General features: G+C 40.2%; 1 protein-coding gene across 2 annotated transcripts in view; it reads right to left on the bottom strand.

Moving 5' to 3' along the window:
* Positions 1-1,242: 1,242 nt before the first annotated feature.
* The window catches only part of LOC134819047 (protein TIS11-like), a 77,401-nt gene continuing 57,806 nt past the window's right edge, over positions 1,243-20,837 (bottom strand). The window contains exons 2-5 of one of the 2 annotated variants that reach the window (XM_063828810.1): positions 6,685-6,872; positions 5,387-5,945; positions 4,144-4,382; positions 1,243-3,889 (exon numbers count right to left, since the gene is read on the bottom strand). In XM_063828810.1, coding sequence (XP_063684880.1) covers positions 3,359-3,889; positions 4,144-4,382; positions 5,387-5,945; positions 6,685-6,864 — 1,509 coding nt within the window. In that variant the 5' untranslated portion in view covers positions 6,865-6,872 and the 3' untranslated portion in view covers positions 1,243-3,358. Of the gene's footprint in view, positions 3,890-4,143; positions 4,383-5,386; positions 5,946-6,684; positions 7,381-20,837 lie in introns of those variants that run through there. The other variant, XM_063828809.1, reaches the window with a different exon arrangement.

The raw sequence follows: 20,837 nt of genomic DNA, 5'->3' as shown, positions 1-20,837 counted from the left end.
AGTACAGTGAATTCGAAGAAGAGCTTGAATGTTGAACAAACCTTGTCATACGTTGTATGACCCGCCCCCTGTAGAAACTCTACTATAGTGAAGCGACAGTGGGGGTCACCACGTGATACAAAACAAACCAGTCAATTTCTCTCTGAACAATTCAGAGCAAGGTAACCATATACCCAGAGCTGTGTTGTATCACGTGGTGACCCACACAGTGTAGAGTTTCGACGATACAGGGGAAGCCGCGCACTCGTGCGCGGCGGGTCATACAACGTATGACAAGAGCTGTGGCCGATTGAAATAATTCTTTCTGGTATGACTTAGTACCACCACTGGTTCGAGGAATTTATCAACTCGAAAAATATTCGTGTTCATTTTTTCAAATGAAGGTTCATTTTCGCATTTATTTGATAGTTTGGATAGTCGATCAAGCTAAATTTTATTAAATTGTGTTTGGCCATTCGAATTACGTTTGTCCTGAAAAATTAGAGTTGTAGCTTCTGATCTCAGATATATGACTGAGAAGTGAGATACGAAGCATAATGAGTTTATTCATTAAGACTACGTGTGATCAGCTTACCTAATCACGTGATAAGGTGACCCCGTTAACCACCCCGTTAAACATTATATTATGGGAATGCCCAATGTCACATATTCACCCAATCAATTTTGCTAACGAGGTACACAAAATGCTTGATAATTTCGTTATTCCTAATCCGTTTCACATCATTTTTTCAGATCAGATGCAACATGTAATAATCTACCGTCCCTGAAAAGATTAGGCGTTCATAGAGAACAATATAGGTGTTATAATATTGAATGGGCGTGGTCAAAAATATTCGAATTTTCAAATTTTGGCGACGAAATCCTCGAACAAGTAGGTACAGTATGCCATCTGCAAAGCAACAACTCTCAAATATAAAACACGGCGGAGGTATAAGACCCAACGTATGGGTACTGACTTTTGGCCCACCCTGTATGTTTTAAGGTTAGAGTAGACTACTGGAGGAATGCTCAGTCCAATAAATCAGATGATGCAATGAAGAACATTGTCATTAGAGCCATGTATGTTTCACTCTCCCTAGAAATAAACCCTAATCTGAGGATCGCGGATGAACGACAGGAATTGCAAGAATGTACATCTCCAATGCATGGCAAAATGACGATTGATTAACAGTCAATTAACACTGCAGTAGAGGATATACCACGGTTAACAGTAAGTAAATTAGGTAGAAATTAAACTCAGTATTTTTTAATAGTATGAAGATTTATTGGAATCGCTTTTAGCTTACATATTTTTACATAGTCTCAATAATAAATAGGACGCTATCATGCTCAAAGACTTCAGTGCTACTGTCCTCCTGTACACCAATCTAAATTTAGGGGTTCAATTAAGCACGCTTGTTTTGGCAAATGACATCTCCGAACCAATATAATCTGAACAAGTGTCACGTGTGAAAACAAGCGAGCCTTGGTGTATTACACCAAGAACTAATTCAAGCATATGACGAGGATTTCTACCCAAAATGGGCCGTAAATTGACCCGAAACACGGAGGACAGTAACACAGGACACACCGGACATCTCTAAGTCAGTTAACTCACTTTACAAATATTATGATCACAAGAAAGATGGGATGCGGTTAAGTTAAATGGGATCTCAACACACTTATCATCAACTACACGAAACAAACATTCAATACTCAGTAATACCGATCCGAGTCCCCTACTACGTAATATCCTGTGTGAGTTAACGGTCCAGACAACAGATAAAGGTCCAGACAACAGATAATAGAAAATAAATAATATTTAGCACCCCAAAAATTGTAGTTCAAAGAAGGCGGAAAGTGTTATTACGGAATAGAAATGCCGCGAGCTTCGAATCAATGGTTTATTTCACAAATAGTCATTGCTCAATATGTATTATATTATAAATTATCCTCAGTAACTTTAAATATTATTTTCAAATACTAATCAAGTCGATAGGACTGTTAACCAAATCACGGATTTCTAATTATTTAATGATTGAATAGTTTCCTAAAATTGTGCTCAATTCCTCTTCGTTTGAAAATGTGAGATTGTTGTGAACAATCAACCATAGCTCAGAATATTCATGAACATAATATAAATTTGCGTAATCAGTTCAACGTCAAAGATGTAGACACATTATACGCGTTCTTTTATACATATTGGATCACTATAACAGTCATCTATATTATAAATTGTCAAACAAATAAATATAATTCATACTGTTACTTGCATAATTTTCAATAGTCAAAACAACAAATATTCTTATATTCTAGAACTGAATGGATTTAAGAACCAAGTTCCAGCTATATATGCAAATAAAATTATCCTAAATGATCATGCAGCTGAAATGTAGATAACATGACGGCAGATAACAAGGGTATCTGCTGTCCCGTTCCATGCAAATAAAGTTTCTCCTATACACAGAATGGCATGCGTTTCTTCTAATGGCATTCGGAAGTCTTTAAATTTTAAATAAGTTCGAAACAAAAATTAAAGTAAAGGATAATTAGTTCTTCTCAGTTGTAGTGTAAAATTTAAACATTTTGAGCCGTTAACCCGATGAGATCAAAATAACGTTCACAAACAACTTCTTTACCTCCTTCACAAACAATTCCGAATATCCGTGTCCATGTATTTACGAGTCAATTAACATTAACAATGTTTAATTAATAAATATCAACTAAACCTTATATAACACAACAAAACGCGGGCCTGGAGAACATAAATTATTTCAGGGGAAACTGTGTCGTGATCTGTGCAACCAGTGATAAGAAAGGGATACTCTAAACTCGGCTATGCTTCACAATATTGAGCTCAATCTAACATTAACTAATCTAAGGAGATTAGAACCTTCCAAAATAACCGCCGCTACGATACACAGATCACGACAGAGTTGCCACTTTTGCCGGTTGACAACAATCATATGGTGAACATGTTTATCATTATGTGAACGGAGTGGTGATAAAAGTACTAAATGAACAAAAATTCTAAATTAACGGATAACAAACAAAATATGATTCTTCATTACTTTTCACAAAGAGCTGTCTCCAAAAGAAGCTCTGGTCAAAAGATGGATGACAAATCGCGAAAACATTATTCCCAATCAAATGAACACCGGATTGAAGAATGAACTGTTCATATAAATACAAAAATAATTATAAATAAAAATTTAATTTCACGAAGGCACTATAGAAATTAACACGCTGTCACAGCAACGCAAATTGTAGGATACATCACCCACGCTAAGCAAGATACGTTGCCATGAAAACCGGTCTGAGACGAGATATCATCAGACGTAACGTCAGTATTTGATCACGAAGTCCTGAAGGATAACATCTAGCAAACAGGATCCGAGAGTTGGTTGAAGATGGGCAGTCTCTTGCCGTTTGCAGTGGTGAATTCTCCCCGGTCCTCCTGGATCACCCTACCGGGCATCATGTACTCGGTACTGAGCTTCACGTCTCCGGATCCCTGGTGGTACATCTTGTTGTCATGGTAACCTCTCATCTCACCGTATTGCTGCTGCTGCTGTTGGATGTGCTGGACGAAGTGTTGTGGCGGCATCTCCCCCGATTTATCGGACATAGGGCTGCTCTCGTTGCTGAGAGTTCCAGTGCTGAGGGGACCCTGGACCTGAAGAGGCGGGGTGCCTGCAGGACTGCCCGAGTTCTGCGGAGGGTACATGACTCCGGGGGAGTGGAGGTTGGCAGCGGAGAGGAGACCAGACAGGTGACTGTCCTTCATCGCCAGGTTAAAGTTGAAGTAGCTGTGAATGTTGGAGGTGTTGTTGTCGTTGTTGTTATTGTTGTTGTTGTTGTTGTGATTGTTGTTGTTGTTGCGCATCACAGCAGAGGAGGGTCGTGTTGCCTGGGAAGAGGAGGAGATTAGATCAACATTCTCTGGAGTTACAAGAACTCCATCGTATAAACTGATATGAGTTAGTGAGTTCTGGATGGTTTTTTCATTGTTTTTCTTCAACGTTTTCAATCAATTGACCAAGTTTATTGGTACACGAATCATTCACTCATCAAAGAGATCAGGTGAGATGAGAATAAATCAGATGAGAGAGATGGGGTAGGTGATGAGGAAGATGAGGCGATGGCGAGATCACGATCCCATACCTGATTCAGAGCATGAGCAGCGGGAACAATGTACTCGGGGAAGTTGAACATGTGCTGGGGAGTGTTTGGTGGTGTCATCAGATTAGCGGAGTTAAGGTTCAGGTAATGCAGCACCTCGTCAGGGGTCTTGCCTCCTAACTGTAGCTGCATCTTGGACAGCAGTCCCATGACCTTGTTAACGTTAGAGCTCTGTTGGAAGAGCGACAGCAGAGCTGGTAGGGTCTGCAGGGTTGCGTTTCCTGAAAAGTAGGTGCGGTTAGAATTATGTGGGGCCGAAGTACGACATTTTTATCCTCTTAAGGATAAGGTAATGGATAGTCCTCATACCGAAAGGGTGATCTAATAAACCCCGATTTGATAATGACTTTAACTAATTATGGAAAGATAAATATTGTCACCGAATTGTTCACGGCAAGATCGGGAGAGGATGCAAAATATTAGAAATATTCAATGGCAAAGCTCCACGAGCTGAGGATCTAGGGCGTGGGAAAAATGCGTCGGGCCGCAGTTAAAAACATCATGCATAGAAAAAAGGAGCCAATGAGCGGTCTCGTCTTAGTCACGAGACTTAGAGGACCAATGAGGAGAGGACTGACTACAGGGTGTGCGGTGAATGACCAGTCTCCTTATGCTTCTAACACTCATCAAATTAGAGAACTCTCTCGTACATTACGTTTAATTTTCCTAAAAGATCTTTCGGCCAAATTGCGGTGCAGAGCTGATAATATTGAGTTACTGATTTTCAAAATAATTACATTTATATGAATGTAGGAGAGAGATAAATATTAGAAGGATAGAAGAGAGGCTGTTGTGAGCGGTGCTGGGAGGCCCCAGACGGTGCTAAGTAAGTTGTAATGGTTCTTCGAGCCAGGTCCCCAGATAATGTCTAACCACCTTTGACCCGGAACCGGACTGATTACTGGTGACCTACTGATTACGGAACCGGAATTGGGAGTGAAATACCTACTGATTATCAGTACATAACTTTGGTTTCAACCGAGATTAGGAGTGAAATACCTACTGATTATCAATACGGAACTTTGGTTACAACCAGGAGTGGGGGTTAAATATACTAGTGTCAAACTTAGGGAGATTATAGGGGACACAGTGGAGGGTAGAGGTGGAGATCCAAGAACGCCGCAAACAGATAATTCGATGTCACTTTCAGCGACGCCAAACGCCAATTCTAAATCTGTGTGCTACAAGCAAGAAAGTGTACGGTCAATAGATATAATGAACTAACCAGAGTTATGAGGTCCTGGAGAGATAGGAGGGGCTCGTTTCTCTTCTGTGTTGTGGATAAAGTGACATCTGGGACCATAAGGACAGAACCCGATGGTGTGGAAGGTTCTGCAAAGCTCCGTCTTGTATTTGGGGTGTCGGGAGAGGTTTCGTAGCTCGTTGAGTCCATGAGCAAACTGGCATTTCTCTCCGTACTTGCAGCTGCCACTCTCTTCAAAGGGTCTACACAGTTCAGTTTTGTAGCGGCTAGCGTTGTTCTTGACGTCCTGCTGTTGCTGGTCCTGGGCAAAGTTCTGAGCCATCATAGCAGGGGAGTCCATGGACATGGGCACCAGAGGAGACATGGGACTGTTGTTGTACATCTGAAGGTTGGAGGGAGTAAAGCTTGAGTGAGAGGGTAGAGAGGAGGGGGATGAGAACTGGGATTGGAGGGGTCCTGGTTGGAGGGGTCCTGGTGTCGAGAATTGAGATTGAAGGGGTCCGGACTGCGAGAAGTGGTTCTGTTGTAGCTGAGGACCCGGGGTCTTGCTCTCGTTCTGTAGCATGAAATGCAGCTGCAGCTGAAATTAGAGACAGTTAGATACTAGTTATCTCGTTTGTTTTGATCTTTCTTATTTTCTCCTGTACAAACAATGGAACTTGCCATAATTTGCTGATTTCCGGCCCATTTTGTCTGGTATAATCAAATGCGGTATTCCATCGGAAAATGACTGGATGACCGGTAATTCAATCTGCGGCCACAGAGCCAATGATACCGCACACATGAGGCTGATAAATTTTATTTAATTTGCCAATGACGTATTGAGTTCAGGTGATGTTTGTACTTGACTTAACCGGTTACCAAGCGGGTGTCGGGTAAGATAGGGACCCTTCAAACCATGTTTATCAAATTTAGAGGACCTAAACGCGTCCAAGATTAGATCACCAAACTGATTCTTGTTCTAAGTCGGGAACGTTAATGGTCCCCGAAATCCCCCGAAGTTGGCAGAAAACGAGGTAATGGTCATGAGTTCCATCACATCTAAAAGTGTAGTACACACAAAAACATTACATCATCTGTCTGACTAGAGATGGGAGGACAGACAACTACCCTGGAGTCAGTGTACCGTGCCGATCAACCAACTAACAAACCAGTAAAGTTTTCCATGAAACCATAAAAATAAGAAGTGGGAAGTCACGAAACATTAGGGCAAAGATAAAGGATAAGGAAAATTACATGAAGCAATGGTTATGAATGACGAAATAAAAATCGTTCGAAACTATAAATTAACGAACAAACAAACCAAGTGAACAACAAACCTGCTGCATGAGATCAGTGTTGGTGGATTGAGGAGGAGCAGATTTGGGTACGGAGTTGTTGAGCGGAATGTGGTGCTGTTGGAGGGAAAGGGAGGGGTAGTTGAAGCTAGCTAGGGACAGAGGAGGAGGAATGTTCTTCCTGTCCAGCCTTGCTCCATACATCTCCTGACCGACTGTCATCTTCTTCTAATTGGCGATTTGTTAGAAACCGTATATTTGGAAATGTTAAGTAGATTTTTGGAAAATTGTATAAGTTTAAATGTTGAATTTTTTGGTTTAACATAGTCACGAGCACGAAAAAAAAACAAACCATCCCAAAGGGAGGCAATTAATCACCTTATCACCGGAAAGTGTTAAACAGATATAAATATCAGCAAACAAGGACAAATATCTGGATAATTAATAACTTATTAACATTAAGGAAATGTAAGATATAAAAACACGAAATGCTGTCTTCATAGGAACAGTATCAACGTAAAACTCTGTCATAATACAGTAAAAGAAAGTTTTTGAGATAAAACTATATATGAAGACAATATAAAGAATGTACTGGAACAGTCTAACATTGTAGGATTAACTATAGACGGTGCTAAATGTCAAAACGTGTTAATTGGTAAAATATTAGGTCCATCTCAAAATTTGACTGCTTGGCCGTGGCGATCGACAGGAAAATACCACACAGTTTATAACAAAAACAAAGCACTCGAGTCACGATTTTGGCTTCATTTACGAGAATCAAAATACGGAAATCAAGATGCGGTGTCAGCTCAGAAATATTTGCTTTGTTTCCGGGAGAAAAATCGGGTACATTCTTGAAAAGCAATACTAATCGAATGCAAAGAGACAGTCGGGTCTTGTAAGATAAGATAACAAAATTTGTAAGCGATACGAGAGGCATTATAATTTGCGTGAAATTCTCTGTTCGGCTATTCTCTTAGCAATCGAAGTGCAGAGTAAAAATTTGCTCGATATCTTAAATAAAATAAGATTTAGCTGATTGGTCAAAGCGAATCGCGTGAGGAAACTACGGCCTTTCATTGGTCCATTCGCGGATCAACTAATCCGTTTTTCTATTCAATGATATTGAAAGGTGGCTAGTCGAGGCTAAGGTGACAAATACTGTATGGGGGCTTGGAGTGCCAGGAAAAGTGGACTAGGGGACACAGGATGGTATGCACTAGAATCATGGTAGCCCTGGATCAACTCACTAATTCCTAAAGTAATCAGGGAGCAGAGAGGCAGGAGAACACGGTGGAACTATGTTGGTAGAAGGTGAGGTGTGCCGTGTATAAAAGTAGACAGCTCCCAAATACACCCTCACCCAGACACACTCCTCTCACACAGCTGCCCCCAGCCGACAGCGCTCCCTTTTCCGGGCCGCATATTCTCGCATAAACACACAACAACACCGAATTAGTCAGGTGAAACTCATGGTTGGCTCGGTTGCAGACAAATTGTGCAGTCTCAATGGCACAACCAGAGACAACATCACAGATTGTGGGGAGGGTAATTAGTGGCCCCCGCTAAACATGACTACCCCTCTTTAAGCGAAATGAGAAGCCCAATTAAAATCAGATTTTCAATCAAGAATCGAGATAAAAAGTTCGCCAATCATGTGCGAGTAAAAACCAAAGTACCGTAGGGCTTCAAGGAACATCTCGGTGGTTGGAGATAAGAAAATTGAAAGTTAATTAGTTCCAGGAATTAACAAGGAGATGGGGGTATATATATTTCAGGGATAACAAGTTAGGTGAGTATAGAAAGTGGGCTAGAGAGCACTACACACCCAGAAACTAGAGAAATACAGAGGACACCCCTGGTATACGGGGATGGTAACCCAGCACAGTAACAAAAAAGTAACAAAACAGGTTCTGTCGTGTGGTCAAACCTATTTAGTTATCAACCGGGTTGAGCACAAAGTATCAAGGGTAAGCTTAAAGACTGTGAGTAGGCTCAGATCCCAAGATAGGTGGAGCATTACAAAACCACAGCAGAGGAAAAGTAGAGGGAAGTGTACTTCTCACCAGTAGTACCCTCCCTCTTTCTCTCTCTCAATGCTAAACAAACATCACATGTCACATGGGCTACTACTGCTGATTTGGTGCATGACACGCCACCTTAATTCTCCCTTTATTATACATCAAATACAAGGACTTCACGCTGACATGCATTTACAGGGACCCTTAATATGCATACGAATTCATTTACATCATCTGCCGTGTTTTCATCCAATCACCGGCCGTGGATTGCGCTGAGGACCAGCCAGAAAGCAGGTAACTGGTCAGGTGGGTCGGGACCCTGAGAATACTGGCCCAATACCACATTACTATTCGGGCTCAAAGTTAGGACTGGATCAGATGGTGAAACTATTAGAAAGTCATACACAGCATTACGGAACATTCCACACTCCACATTCCAATCTATACATCATCGTGTCTTGGACAGAAATAGCTATTAACACTCTGCTTGAGAAATTAAAAACACCAAGCTCCGATTACAATTATGTTTAGTGCTTTTTGTTTTCAGTACAGCGCAAGCAAAAAGAAAACAACAACAAAATAGCGACGGAAGCCATGAAGGGAGGTGTTAGCAAACAAGTAAACAAGCAGGGTTAGTTATGAGGGAGAGGAGAGTCACAAGCGCCACAGTTTCAAGCTCATTGTAATGTAGTTAACTCAAACATCATGAAACACTAACAATTTTCTTTAAACAATACTAACTGAGGTTCGAATATTTGCCACATTAAACCAGAGAAAGGGCGACCACTTGCGATCAGGTCGGCTCCAGGTCATCAACTCTAGTGAGAGCTGGGAATATGGACAAATTGTACAGCAACCTACAGCTGACTTTACGGAAAACACTTGTTTCTGTCAAGTGAAAAAGAGGAAGAATGTCAATGAGGTGAACTGTATGGGAAGGTAAGAAACACCAAATCACGTGACACAATAACACTTACACTGCTCATTATCTTTACATTGTTCAATGCTGATCTAGAGAGACCAACTGCTGAAACTTTATACTTTGAAAGGAGCAGCTGGCCCTGAACATACTTCCAAAACGCTCATCTCAACTACAATCTCACAGTGCACAGAAACAAGATGTGATCTGTGCATCAGGGCGGAGCTGACTCTCCAAAAATAGAAACACTTTTCTGTACCACAGGGAATTTAAACATAATCAAATGGGGCGTGATGTGAAGATTATGGGAGTAGGCATTACCTCATGGTAGACGGGGATTATACACAGTAACAGTAAGAACAATACTCCAGTAGGTAACATACCACAAAGCAGCACCCTGTAGTATAGAGTTCTTAAACAAACATACACTAAGATAAACATACCAACATACTTAATGTACATTGGAATATCTGGGTGCTCAGGGTGGGGCGATCTTGCCGTTTAATGTACATTGTGTGACAGAGACGAGGTCGATATGTTTACTGGAACCCAATACGATGTGCGAAACACCAGAGCCAATATTGTGATTAAGTTATGTTTACCATAATAAGTTATGTTTAAGTTAATAGGCCGTTTTATCCTCTGTGAAACTCTTAGCCGTGGCAATTATCTGAAATGCCATGGAAACGGACGAAAACTGGCCATCTGTTGTGTGTGATACTAATATTACAACACAGGATGGGCAAGTATTTTGGCAAAAAGTCACAGAAACAAGGATATACGGCTGCTGCTGCTGCTGCCGAGAAAATCTTGCAACTCCCACCTAAATTTAAACTTAGCTAGACACACATAGCCGTGTAATTGATTTATCTGTCATACAAGGCATTCCCACCTCTCCTCCGATAGGCTATACAACGTGTACATGGTAGACCAGTTGCTGCTAACTCAATTTCAGACAAGATAATGCTATCGGACACATCATATTCACTCCCTAAATTTCAAACGATCAGAACGATGACGAGATTAAAGTTATTTCCAGTTTAAACTTCCTAGCTCGGGAGTGAAGAAGCCATGTGAGAGAAATGCTGCATCAGTGCGAAGTGCAAGACAAAGTGTGTCAGATACAGATAAAAAGTGTGTTCTTCCGCAAGCATGGCTATTAGACTGATAGTTAGACTTCAGCAAGCAGGCGATCAAAAATGTATCATTGGATATCATCATGCCTGTTATTTGGATACCAGCATACTTCATGAGCTTTATTAGATATAAGATACGAAGTTTTTCAGATGCCAGGGCCTTGCAAAGATGATAATATGAGTCTGACCAATCGTAGGTCGGCTCTGTCAACTTTCTTTGAATTTCTTAGACTGTAAACGAGCGAGTACCAAGAACGTGACGTTAAGGAAAACGAAAATCAATAATCGAGACGAATAAAAACTAGGTAGTAATAGATGAGAAGATGAGTAAAAAGGTGTGTGTATCAGATACACTGTATCTACTGAGTAGAAGAAAGTGTGAGGTAAACAAGTACAACAGAAGTAAGACAGGAGTAGTACAGGATATCGGTAGCTTGAGTAGGCTGACTTACGTGTCGTAGACATCTCTGGTTACCATGGCAACAAGGGTGGTGTATAATCGGTAACCAGGGCAAGGGGGGTAAATATGAAATACCGGCAAACTAATCGTCTTATTTCCGACGCAACTGCTAAAAATTACACGCGATAAGCTTTTTATCTCTTTAATCGTGAGAAAAAATGCTGCTGCAAAAGGAAACTAGTTCAGTCGTGGGAAAGCTGATGATATTCTGTGTGGTGCAAGACGCGAGGGACGCACAACTATTTGACAATTGGGCTGGAACTATAGAAAACCATCCCACCTACACCAGTATTTTCCTGTGAGAACAACAACAAATCCATATATAATAAACTGTACAAAGAGAGGAGAGAGAAGCACTGAAAAACGGTAATTTGAAGAGTGTTGTGTACAAACGATATTCCCTCAGAGTCTTGTAGCCGAGACCTGTCAGGAGTAATGTTTTGTATATACCACTCTACTGGGATTTCTCAGATAGTTCAGGGGTCAAGTTCAAATCGTGAGAAAAAAGTTACGGATCATCAACACAAAACTACTGCCAAAACATATACGAGAAACAAAACTATTAATGTGAGCGATGATGACGTATGGTTTCATAAATTCCCATTTTTTCGTGTGGTGTTAAATTTGAATTTTCTGAGGAGGGAGTTGGACATTTCAGCACTTGCTAAAAACATTTTCACCAGTAATTATAGGACATGCCACTAAATTAACTAGCAGTGTACTACTGCAGCAGTAGTACACAAAGTGCACTTAGCTTAACAAAATCCGGTGATAAGTACCGATTGAACAGATAACGTAATAGAACAGAGATAACAGGTATTGCAGGGCTGAGTTAAAACTGACTAGAATAAGATCACCGATAGATCATAACCACGAGTATTTTATCATCGACTACAGGGCCACAGTCTACACCTCATATTAGTCAGAATATATCCATTACGATGGGAAAATTAGATTCAAAACAGATTCGAGCAATCGTAACACTAACTACCAATTTGGTATGAACAATGGCACCATATGACATTTAACAAACCGATGGCGCCATAACCAATGGCGCCATTCACCTACAGTAGTGAGTAAGCGCCACCGAAATGGCGCCAGAAGCAGGTGTGACTGCTTGAAATTGTGGCATCAGAAACGGATCACCGACATCCTGTCAGTAAGGTAACGCATTACATGCAGCTAAAACAGGAAGTGGTTAGATAAAGGAAGGCAGCGCGACCTCATCTTATCAGAATATGAAACACAATATAACAAGCTTGTATTAAATCACCCCTAACTCAACTTTCAAATCACAAGACGCCCTCGGAAATACAAGCAGTATTTAGATGACAAGATAAAATCAGACTCGTGACAGACGAAACCAGCCGTAAGATAACGGATAAACAGTACCGGGTTTCTTGTACCAAATCAAACATCCTAAATATCCGTCGACCTCACTTTTGATAAGGGGGGAGGGAGGCCCAAGAATTACAGAGAAAAAGAAAGTTGTTAAAATTAAAAGCAGGTATATAAATATAAGGGAGTATTAGAGGGTATGACTGCAAAAGTCGTGAAAATAGCAGGCGAGGAATTAGTGGCTCTGGTCGAGGTCGGAATGCAAGTCAGGTGAGTCACGTGATGGGAGCACGGGACCGGTGGAGCTTTAACCTAATTACGACAACTCTACGATAAGAAAATCTTAGGACGGCCCGAGGTGAGCGGAGGCTGAAAAATTACTGCTGATAAGTGAGAACTACAATTTCATTGGGTAGTGGAACATCAGTGGCACGGACGGGGGAACCAAGGTAACTGCTGCACTGCTCTTGCAGAAGCCAGAAACCACTTCAGCTCCGGTCAAACGAAAATGTGTGAACTTGACTGAATTACTCAAGCTTTATAAATATAGAACGAGTGGGAGAGAGAGGGAGAGCAAGACAAACATTGGCGTGGGAATGAGAAATTAAGACAGTTAGCATGGGCCAGCTTGTCATTAGGACAGTTCCAACACAAACAATCACCAGGATCATTGGCCATTACCGTGTTTTGACAGGGCACGTAATTGGGAGCCAGACAAGTAGATCATCCGGACAGGCATATCAAGAGATTGGATACAGGATATCAGGCTCATTAACAGATAATTGGGTCATCCAATCAAATGATAGTCCGGAAGTAGGAGATCGGGAAGTTGTACACTGGACGATCTAGACGAACTGGAGCAACGAGACAAACCAAACATTTCAGAACGAATGTGCAATGGAGATCAAATATGTTCGGTATTTTTAAGTGGAGCCAGACTTCAAGTCTAGCGTAACGCGTTTCTCCCATGAAATGAGGTCTACTATTAAGTGTCTGCCAATCTCAGTGCGCACAAATAGCCCATTTTCGTGCGATAGACCCCAGACGGAATGTAAACACCGGCCGTGTCCCACGGATTCACATCTGTTCGGTGTCACTGTACACTCTTTTTACACTTGACCGACACTAAAATTCCCAATTCGGAACGATTCTAGTTTCTACGTTTGTATTGTGGCTTTTTTTCGCAAACAGAAATTGACGAAATTGCAAATAAGTGCCTTCGAAATGTAGGGCCCCTTCTTTTATCATCGAAGTTGATCGCTAATCGTCTGTAATTGGCTAACATAACACACGGCGGTCTTTCAATTAACGATTAATTTGTCCCAAAGGGTTTTATAAAGTGTACCCAATTATATGATTGGTGCCAAAACGTTTGGACTGCAAATTTTTGTTAGGAAGCCACTCGAGACGCCCAGCCGGGCAGTGGTACCAATTACTTACCACAAAGGTAAGGCCAATTTACAATTAGTATCACAACCATATTTTTAAGATAACCTTGATTGATTCAATGAAAAATGTGACTGAGTTGACAAGAGACCTGAATTCTTAAGATAAAACTAAGAGAATCGTGTAAACATCATCCTGAAAATTGGAGAGATATATTATGTAATGCTTTTTGAGAGATATATGTAATGATTTGAGATGTTCATTTTCCAATTTAAATCGTTAATAAACCACTTCTTAAATGTCAAAATGCTTTCCATGGAAGATATTAGGGAAATCTGTCAATTGAATTGATTAATTTCCAAGCAGAACGACTTCCCAATTCAGTCGAATACGAGAACAATAAGGAAATAAGAAAATAGAAGCCCTGGCGAAATGGAGCGGAAAACAATCACAAGGTTCAGTAGTGGCCATGACACTTATAGGATTCCTGGATCCAATGTTGGTTTCCTGGATCTAATGTTGGTTTCCTGGTGAAACAGATCATTACATTCTTGTGCTGAGGATAGTCAACTTGTCTATCGGAGCGCCAATGCTTGCACTTTCAGGGCGCCATTTCTATGTCATATCACAAACGTGGCGTAGTTATGAAAATGACGTCAAACTCCGTCGCTATGACGTCAGAAAATTGTGCTGGTATCTGAGCTTATCTCTTAACATGACGTCACGTTAAGTACCGCTTATCAGAAACAAAGTGTGATTAGGCTCGTTTAAACAGTACAGCAGTTATATTGATTGTAATTCTACCTGTAGATGTGGACTAGAAATTGACATCAAAAGAAATTCAGACTAAAAAAATACAAATAAAATTGAAAGTGTCCGACAACTAATCGGTATAACGTCTTATCTTTACAAAACGGCAAAATTTCTTCAAAACTACAATAAGCACAGTTGGTACAGCAGAGAAGATCACAACCCAAAGGCCAAAGAGCAAGTAATTTGTCTAAGTGAAGTCCGAATAATCGGTAGAAAACACAGGAGGACATGATATGCACGATCAATTTGACAATCAGTGCTCTAAGTATAAATGAGGGCTCTGCTTTGGAGAGGAGCTCAATCTGCTTGATCCTCATTAGAGACCTGCATGCTTCCCGCGTTTTTACTTGCTCCAAATTTCTTTATAAGTTTATTCTGGGCCACCAATTTTCAATTTGAGCTTTGCCTGTGTCATGTGGAGGTTGACTGAGGAGAAAATCCGTATTACGTGTCATTTTCAGTGGAATCCAAACAATGGAGCTGGGGTTTATACCGAGAGATGGAATAATTATATTCAACAAAATATTCTAGCTTCCATACCAATTCAACACAGGCAATTTTTGAGGTGGTAGTAATCGAGAAAATATTGACTGCAAAATAATTGCATTTTTCCGGGTCCTTCAAAACAATTTTTGGTTACATTTCGCATCATCTAGAACAAATAGTGGGTTAACTAATTACTAATGACGCTTATTATTGACTGTACTTACTTATTTGGCAGATTTGATTCTAGAGTCACTAATCTAGTTAAGGACACTGCAAAGACACAAGTAATTTAAGTTTGCGAAACAAATAGTAATCCAATAAGATTACTGGTGCGTCTTTGGAGACTCTATTAAAACCAACCCCCACTCAAATTAGCTCCTATTTACGGTTGACTACACCCTCAAATAATGATGATAAATGGCTGCCACAAATTAGATCATGAAGAGCCAGGATTAGGGGAGGAAAGTTCACGGGTCAAACTCAAGGAAACTAAAAATCGAGAAAGTTTACCTCCTTATTTTGGTATAACGCCAATAATAGAGGACGAAACCACTGTCTCTCCCCTTAACAATGGCTCTGTACTTAGTTTCCATGGTGACTTAATGGAAATGTGAACTTAATCTAATAGAGCGGGCCTCTAATCAATATCAAAATACTAATATATTTAGGAGATGGAGTGAGTCACTCAGAGGTGAACAGAGCACAAACGAACCAAGTCAGGTCCCCAGGCGCCCCGACCTGACAAATCTCTGCAATATTTCTCAGTAGGTAACTAGGAGACAATTAAACCTAGGTCAGATAAGCCTGATGAATACCAATCCACAATGAGATTTCTAAAATTAGGCCTCGTTCTAAGAAATTGAGCAAAAGTGGTTGGAAAGAAAAATATGACCTCCATGAACTGATCAACAAGTCGATCAAGTTCACATTTACAACCTGGTAGTGGAACTTCGCCAAACAGACGCGATCCAGTCTCGGAACAACTGCTGCAGAAAAATAGTGAGCTAACCAAAGGAGATGACAATGTTTTTGAATGACGATGTTGGCAGTATCCCAGGACAGGATATTGTGAAGGTTCATGACAAGCAAGCTGGTGACGAGTTCAGTCAGGTTCCTCACGAGACACCTGACAGCTCAGAGGCCCGGAATTTGGTGCATGATAAGTTGTACCAAGTCGACCGGAGCTCACTGGAGCAGGCTTATGTAAACATGAAGTGCAAACAAAATCTGCTCCACCAATCAGGTGCGTTGTCTTCATCACGTGACCACCTCCTTCCAATCAGACCTCGTTTTCCTGATCTGACCCCTAATTTGCTAAAAGATCGCTCCTCTTAGCCCCCGATCTGTTTGTCATATACCCAGGTAATTTGTGGCTCAGATCTAGTTCCGGCCCCTTAGCCAATCACTGCTCAGATCGCAGAACAGTCCTCCAATCACATCGCCCCTGGACTGCTACCGAGCTACTAATCACCTAACGCAAACAAGTCCCTCCGATTTCTATTTTGGGACGAGAGCAAGCGAGCTGGTATTTTTCCCGGCCAGATAATGCGATTTCGGATAAAAGTAATCCATTGCGGAGAGACTACAAGGAGCCAGGGTGAGTGCTCCCAACGCACCACCTCCACCAAAACAAACCCTGCACTGTTATCGTCATAGTGAGTCCTGTAGTAGTGCCTGGATGTGGGTTGGAATGAATTTAAACACGACCGCCTGCTTCCCATTAGCAAATTACAGTAATGATAGCTCGCTTATCGGTATGTCTTGGGAATTCGGCTTGAAATGCTAAATTACGAACGTCCCACTCTAGGACCGATGATTATTTATCCAATTTCAGCCCAGAATTTACAATGGAAGTGTCTCGAGTCCGACGGGACATTCTAGAACTTTAATAAAATTCGATTGGAATTCCTACAAAACATTAATTTGCAACAAGTTTTGTGCATTTTTCTGGGTCCTTCCACAAAATGGGTCCTTCCACAAAATCATCAAGATTTGCTGTTGTCAGCACTGACTTGGATGGTAGAATTTCGTTTCTGGAACCATCTCAAGATTGCCTGATCAGTGATCCAGGATTCAATTTCCAATCAACTTCACTCGTTATAGCAAGAGTTTACGCTCATTGGGAGATTTGTCAGAATAAGAAATATCAGGTGACTGATTGATCACATCATAAGTCACTTGAGAAGGACAGATTGTGGATTTTCTTTAATGATATTGCAGTAGACACAACTCTCAACTGACTGATTGATACAGGAACCTGTACTGGTGTTGGTAGCACTAGTACCAGGACCATTTCAGAGCATGGCGCAGAAATTCCACCACCGATTATCCCTGATTCCATGGCTAGTATTAGTCATGAGGTGCGATATGAATACGAGTGAGATTCATTCAATTTCATTCATTTTCGGTTTAAACAATCAGTGCAAGGGATAACCTATCATTCGATAAAATGCAGCTATGTTCTGAGTGAGCTGCAGTGGGACGACCGCCTAAAATTCAAACTTTTGTAACCTGCCACGTGTAAAGACGGTTTTCTAATTCTGATGTTCAGAAATTTGTTATGAATGAGAATCATGTTGTGTAAATGGAGGTGAAATGGATTTGTCAACAGAATTGTGATTTGAAAAAGTCAAATCACGGCAGACCCCATAATTTTTCAACGCCAAGTTCAACTTTGGGATCGACCACGAGAGGTTTTGGAAGAGAGGTCCGGGAAGAGTTTACTATTTCTAACAGAAGACTAGATAATGATTTTTGGGATAATATCCGGTAGAAGAGAGAAGGTAGGACAAGTGAAACTACTGTTATTATCTACCGGATATTATCCCAAAAATGTTATCTTATCATGAGGCTGATGAACAGCGAACCTCTCCAAAATCTTAGAAGACTAGATGTTTCGAGGTAAGCTAAATAGTCACAACTGGCTACAAAGGATTTAACTACTATGTACGTTGTTTAAAGGTTAAAGTTCTCCAACTAGCCACTATCAGTATCACTTAGCTGGTTAGTGACTACTTAGTGAACCTCGTAACAAATGAATGACCAGTGGGCAGTGTTACAAAGAAGCACTTTTGAGGGGTTGTTTTTGGCAATTACCACCGTTTGTAGAAGATAGGGGTCACTCAAAAATTACACATTACAGCTGCTGACAGGTCAGAGAGGCGTGGAGGGATGGGGTCTCAATTAATAGCCAAAAAGTCGCTGACGTGATGTGTGAACGATCCTCTTTTGGCATGAAAAATTGTCATATGTATAACTATAAGAGAAATAGAAGCCGTAGAAATTGCAATATGTATAAAACAAAGTTACTGATAACTGCAGATACTGATAGGTGACGTATCCAACGAGAGATTATTTGTAAACACTGGCTAGGTTTAAACTAAAATTTACTTATTTAGATAAGTGTTTCGTAACCGTACTACTAGCAAAGGAGGAATAACAATGTTGCAATTTTAAATAAATGTATTTTGTAATAGCTGTTATGCTCCTAGAAGAAATTCAATTCTTCAACAATCATATTTCTCATACCACGTTTAATTTGAAATTAAAACATCATTAACGTCACTGTCAGTAACATCCATAAGTTTACAAGATGTTGAAGACATATATAGGTATATATGATATTATAGTATAGGACATTGCAAGATTTCATAAACGGTTCTAACTTGTTCGGCTGAAATAGTTCCTGGCTAATATTCCGGTCGCTAACGGCCTCCTGGACCTATTATTTTTAGACAATATTTGAAGGTGTGAAAAAGTAATTTTTCGCGTTAAAATATAGAGGTCAAAAAATCCATAGTTCACAAAAAAGTAATAATCATATTTATAGTTCGGCAACGATTTATAATCACAAAATATTATCTGTATAAGGCATGATACTTGTTATTAAGTAGAATAAAATATGAAATAAATGAACAAAATGCGATTAAACTTAAAGCCTGTAATATCTCAGTATTTTAAATAGTTTATTAAAAATAAAAGTAGAATGAATAGAAAATTGTCGATTGAAGCGTATTTCAAATTCGGCCGTTACATTTTATAATTGCTTCAAGATCATAAGACTAAGAGGGATACTTGTAGCAAGTTTGGTTTTATTTTACTCCGTAAATGATACTGTGCAGGTTGAGTGGCAAACTTGTACTGCTTTTAACAGTAATTAAGTAAATTTGACGGCTGGCACACTGTGGAACACGGGCGAAATTCCACTCATCACTCGAAAATCAATAACAGTTGAGAACCGCGAAAATGTAAAATAATAATAAATAAATCAAAATGTGGGCTGTATTTGTAAACTTTGGGCCATCTAGTCGGCCGCCGTATCAGTTAAACTAAAACCAATGCAAACTGTTTCTCTTATGGTATGCATGCTTTTTATAGTAAAAAGGTTAAGTTTAACTTCTAGTCCTTCAGTTGCATTTGCAAGATTCGCTAAACATGAACTAGTACTTCAGATTCCACATATTTTTGACCTATTAATAGTGCATTGTGCAACTACACGTCACGACAGTGTACCTTTGATTAAGAACCATTTCAAGTAACTTACTTATAAATATTATCGATTATTTTGACTTGGTAGAAGCAAGAATTAAATAACATATTAAGCTTTTGACAGTAAACTTTAAATCGTTGTGTTACGGTTGTAAGTTCTGGTTAACAGGTTAGTGAAGGACAGATTATTTGTCATGTTTTTGACATTCGCCTTAGAGAATTGGCAAGCCTACAAGAACAATAAAAGTGTTAATACTTTTATACAAAATAACAATAAGTTATAGGATAATAAAAGGAAAATGATAAAAAATGAGAGGTAGAATAATGATCCATTAAGCTTTTGACAGTAAAGTGTAGTTAAACGATTTATACTTGCAGGCTGCAACTCTTTATATTATCGAAAATAATCGTGATCATCAAGATGAAATATCGAAATATCAGTAATGATATCTTTGGAGTTTTGTGGTCACGCTTAAGTAAAATAAACCCACCAAAGGTAAATCACAAAGAATGTGACAACATCTTTATCGAATTTTCGGAATTAAAAGCATTGCAAAAGTGCCGTAAAACTTTTGGTGATGCGTCAGCATGATGTAATTCACCAATAATAATAAGGTTTATAACTGGCTTGATGACCTAAAAGTGTGACGTCATCGCGATTACATCACTGCTATATTGACACTGAATGACGTCATTCGGTGACGTATACTTGAAGCAGTAGGCACATATAAGGTTAAAAGTGCAGACAATATAAATCTAAAAAGAGGGGTATAACAAAGCAGCAGGTAGTGTTATACGTGTTGGACTATAGGTGTGTTCTCTGCACTCCCATATACTAGGAACTGCAGGTATTTATTTAACAACATGGCGTGGAGAGAGCATTTCACAAAAAGTAAGCGCCGGCCAGAAAAACACGTGGTTTGAGGGGAGCAGCAATGAAAACACCGGACCCAAGCTCACCAACCAGGGCCCTGGATCGCCGGGTCACGTGTCCATGGTTACCCAGTCGTTACCCTGACGACTGTCACGTGATGTTTGCAGAAGAACGAGGTATCCTGGAGACGATTGGTTGTGGTGGATATCACGTGATCTTCAAGTCAGATCACGTGAACTCGTCCTGCTCACCCATTGGACACCCCGGGTCTCTT

The sequence above is a fragment of the Bolinopsis microptera genome, chromosome 7 (genome assembly GCF_026151205.1).
Source record: "Bolinopsis microptera isolate Bmic1 chromosome 7, MBARI_Bmic_1.0, whole genome shotgun sequence".
In the NCBI taxonomy this organism is placed as follows: Eukaryota; Metazoa; Ctenophora; class Tentaculata; order Lobata; family Bolinopsidae; genus Bolinopsis; species Bolinopsis microptera.
The sequence above is the reverse complement of the archived record's forward strand: the minus strand, read 5'-3'. Positions and strand labels throughout refer to the sequence as shown.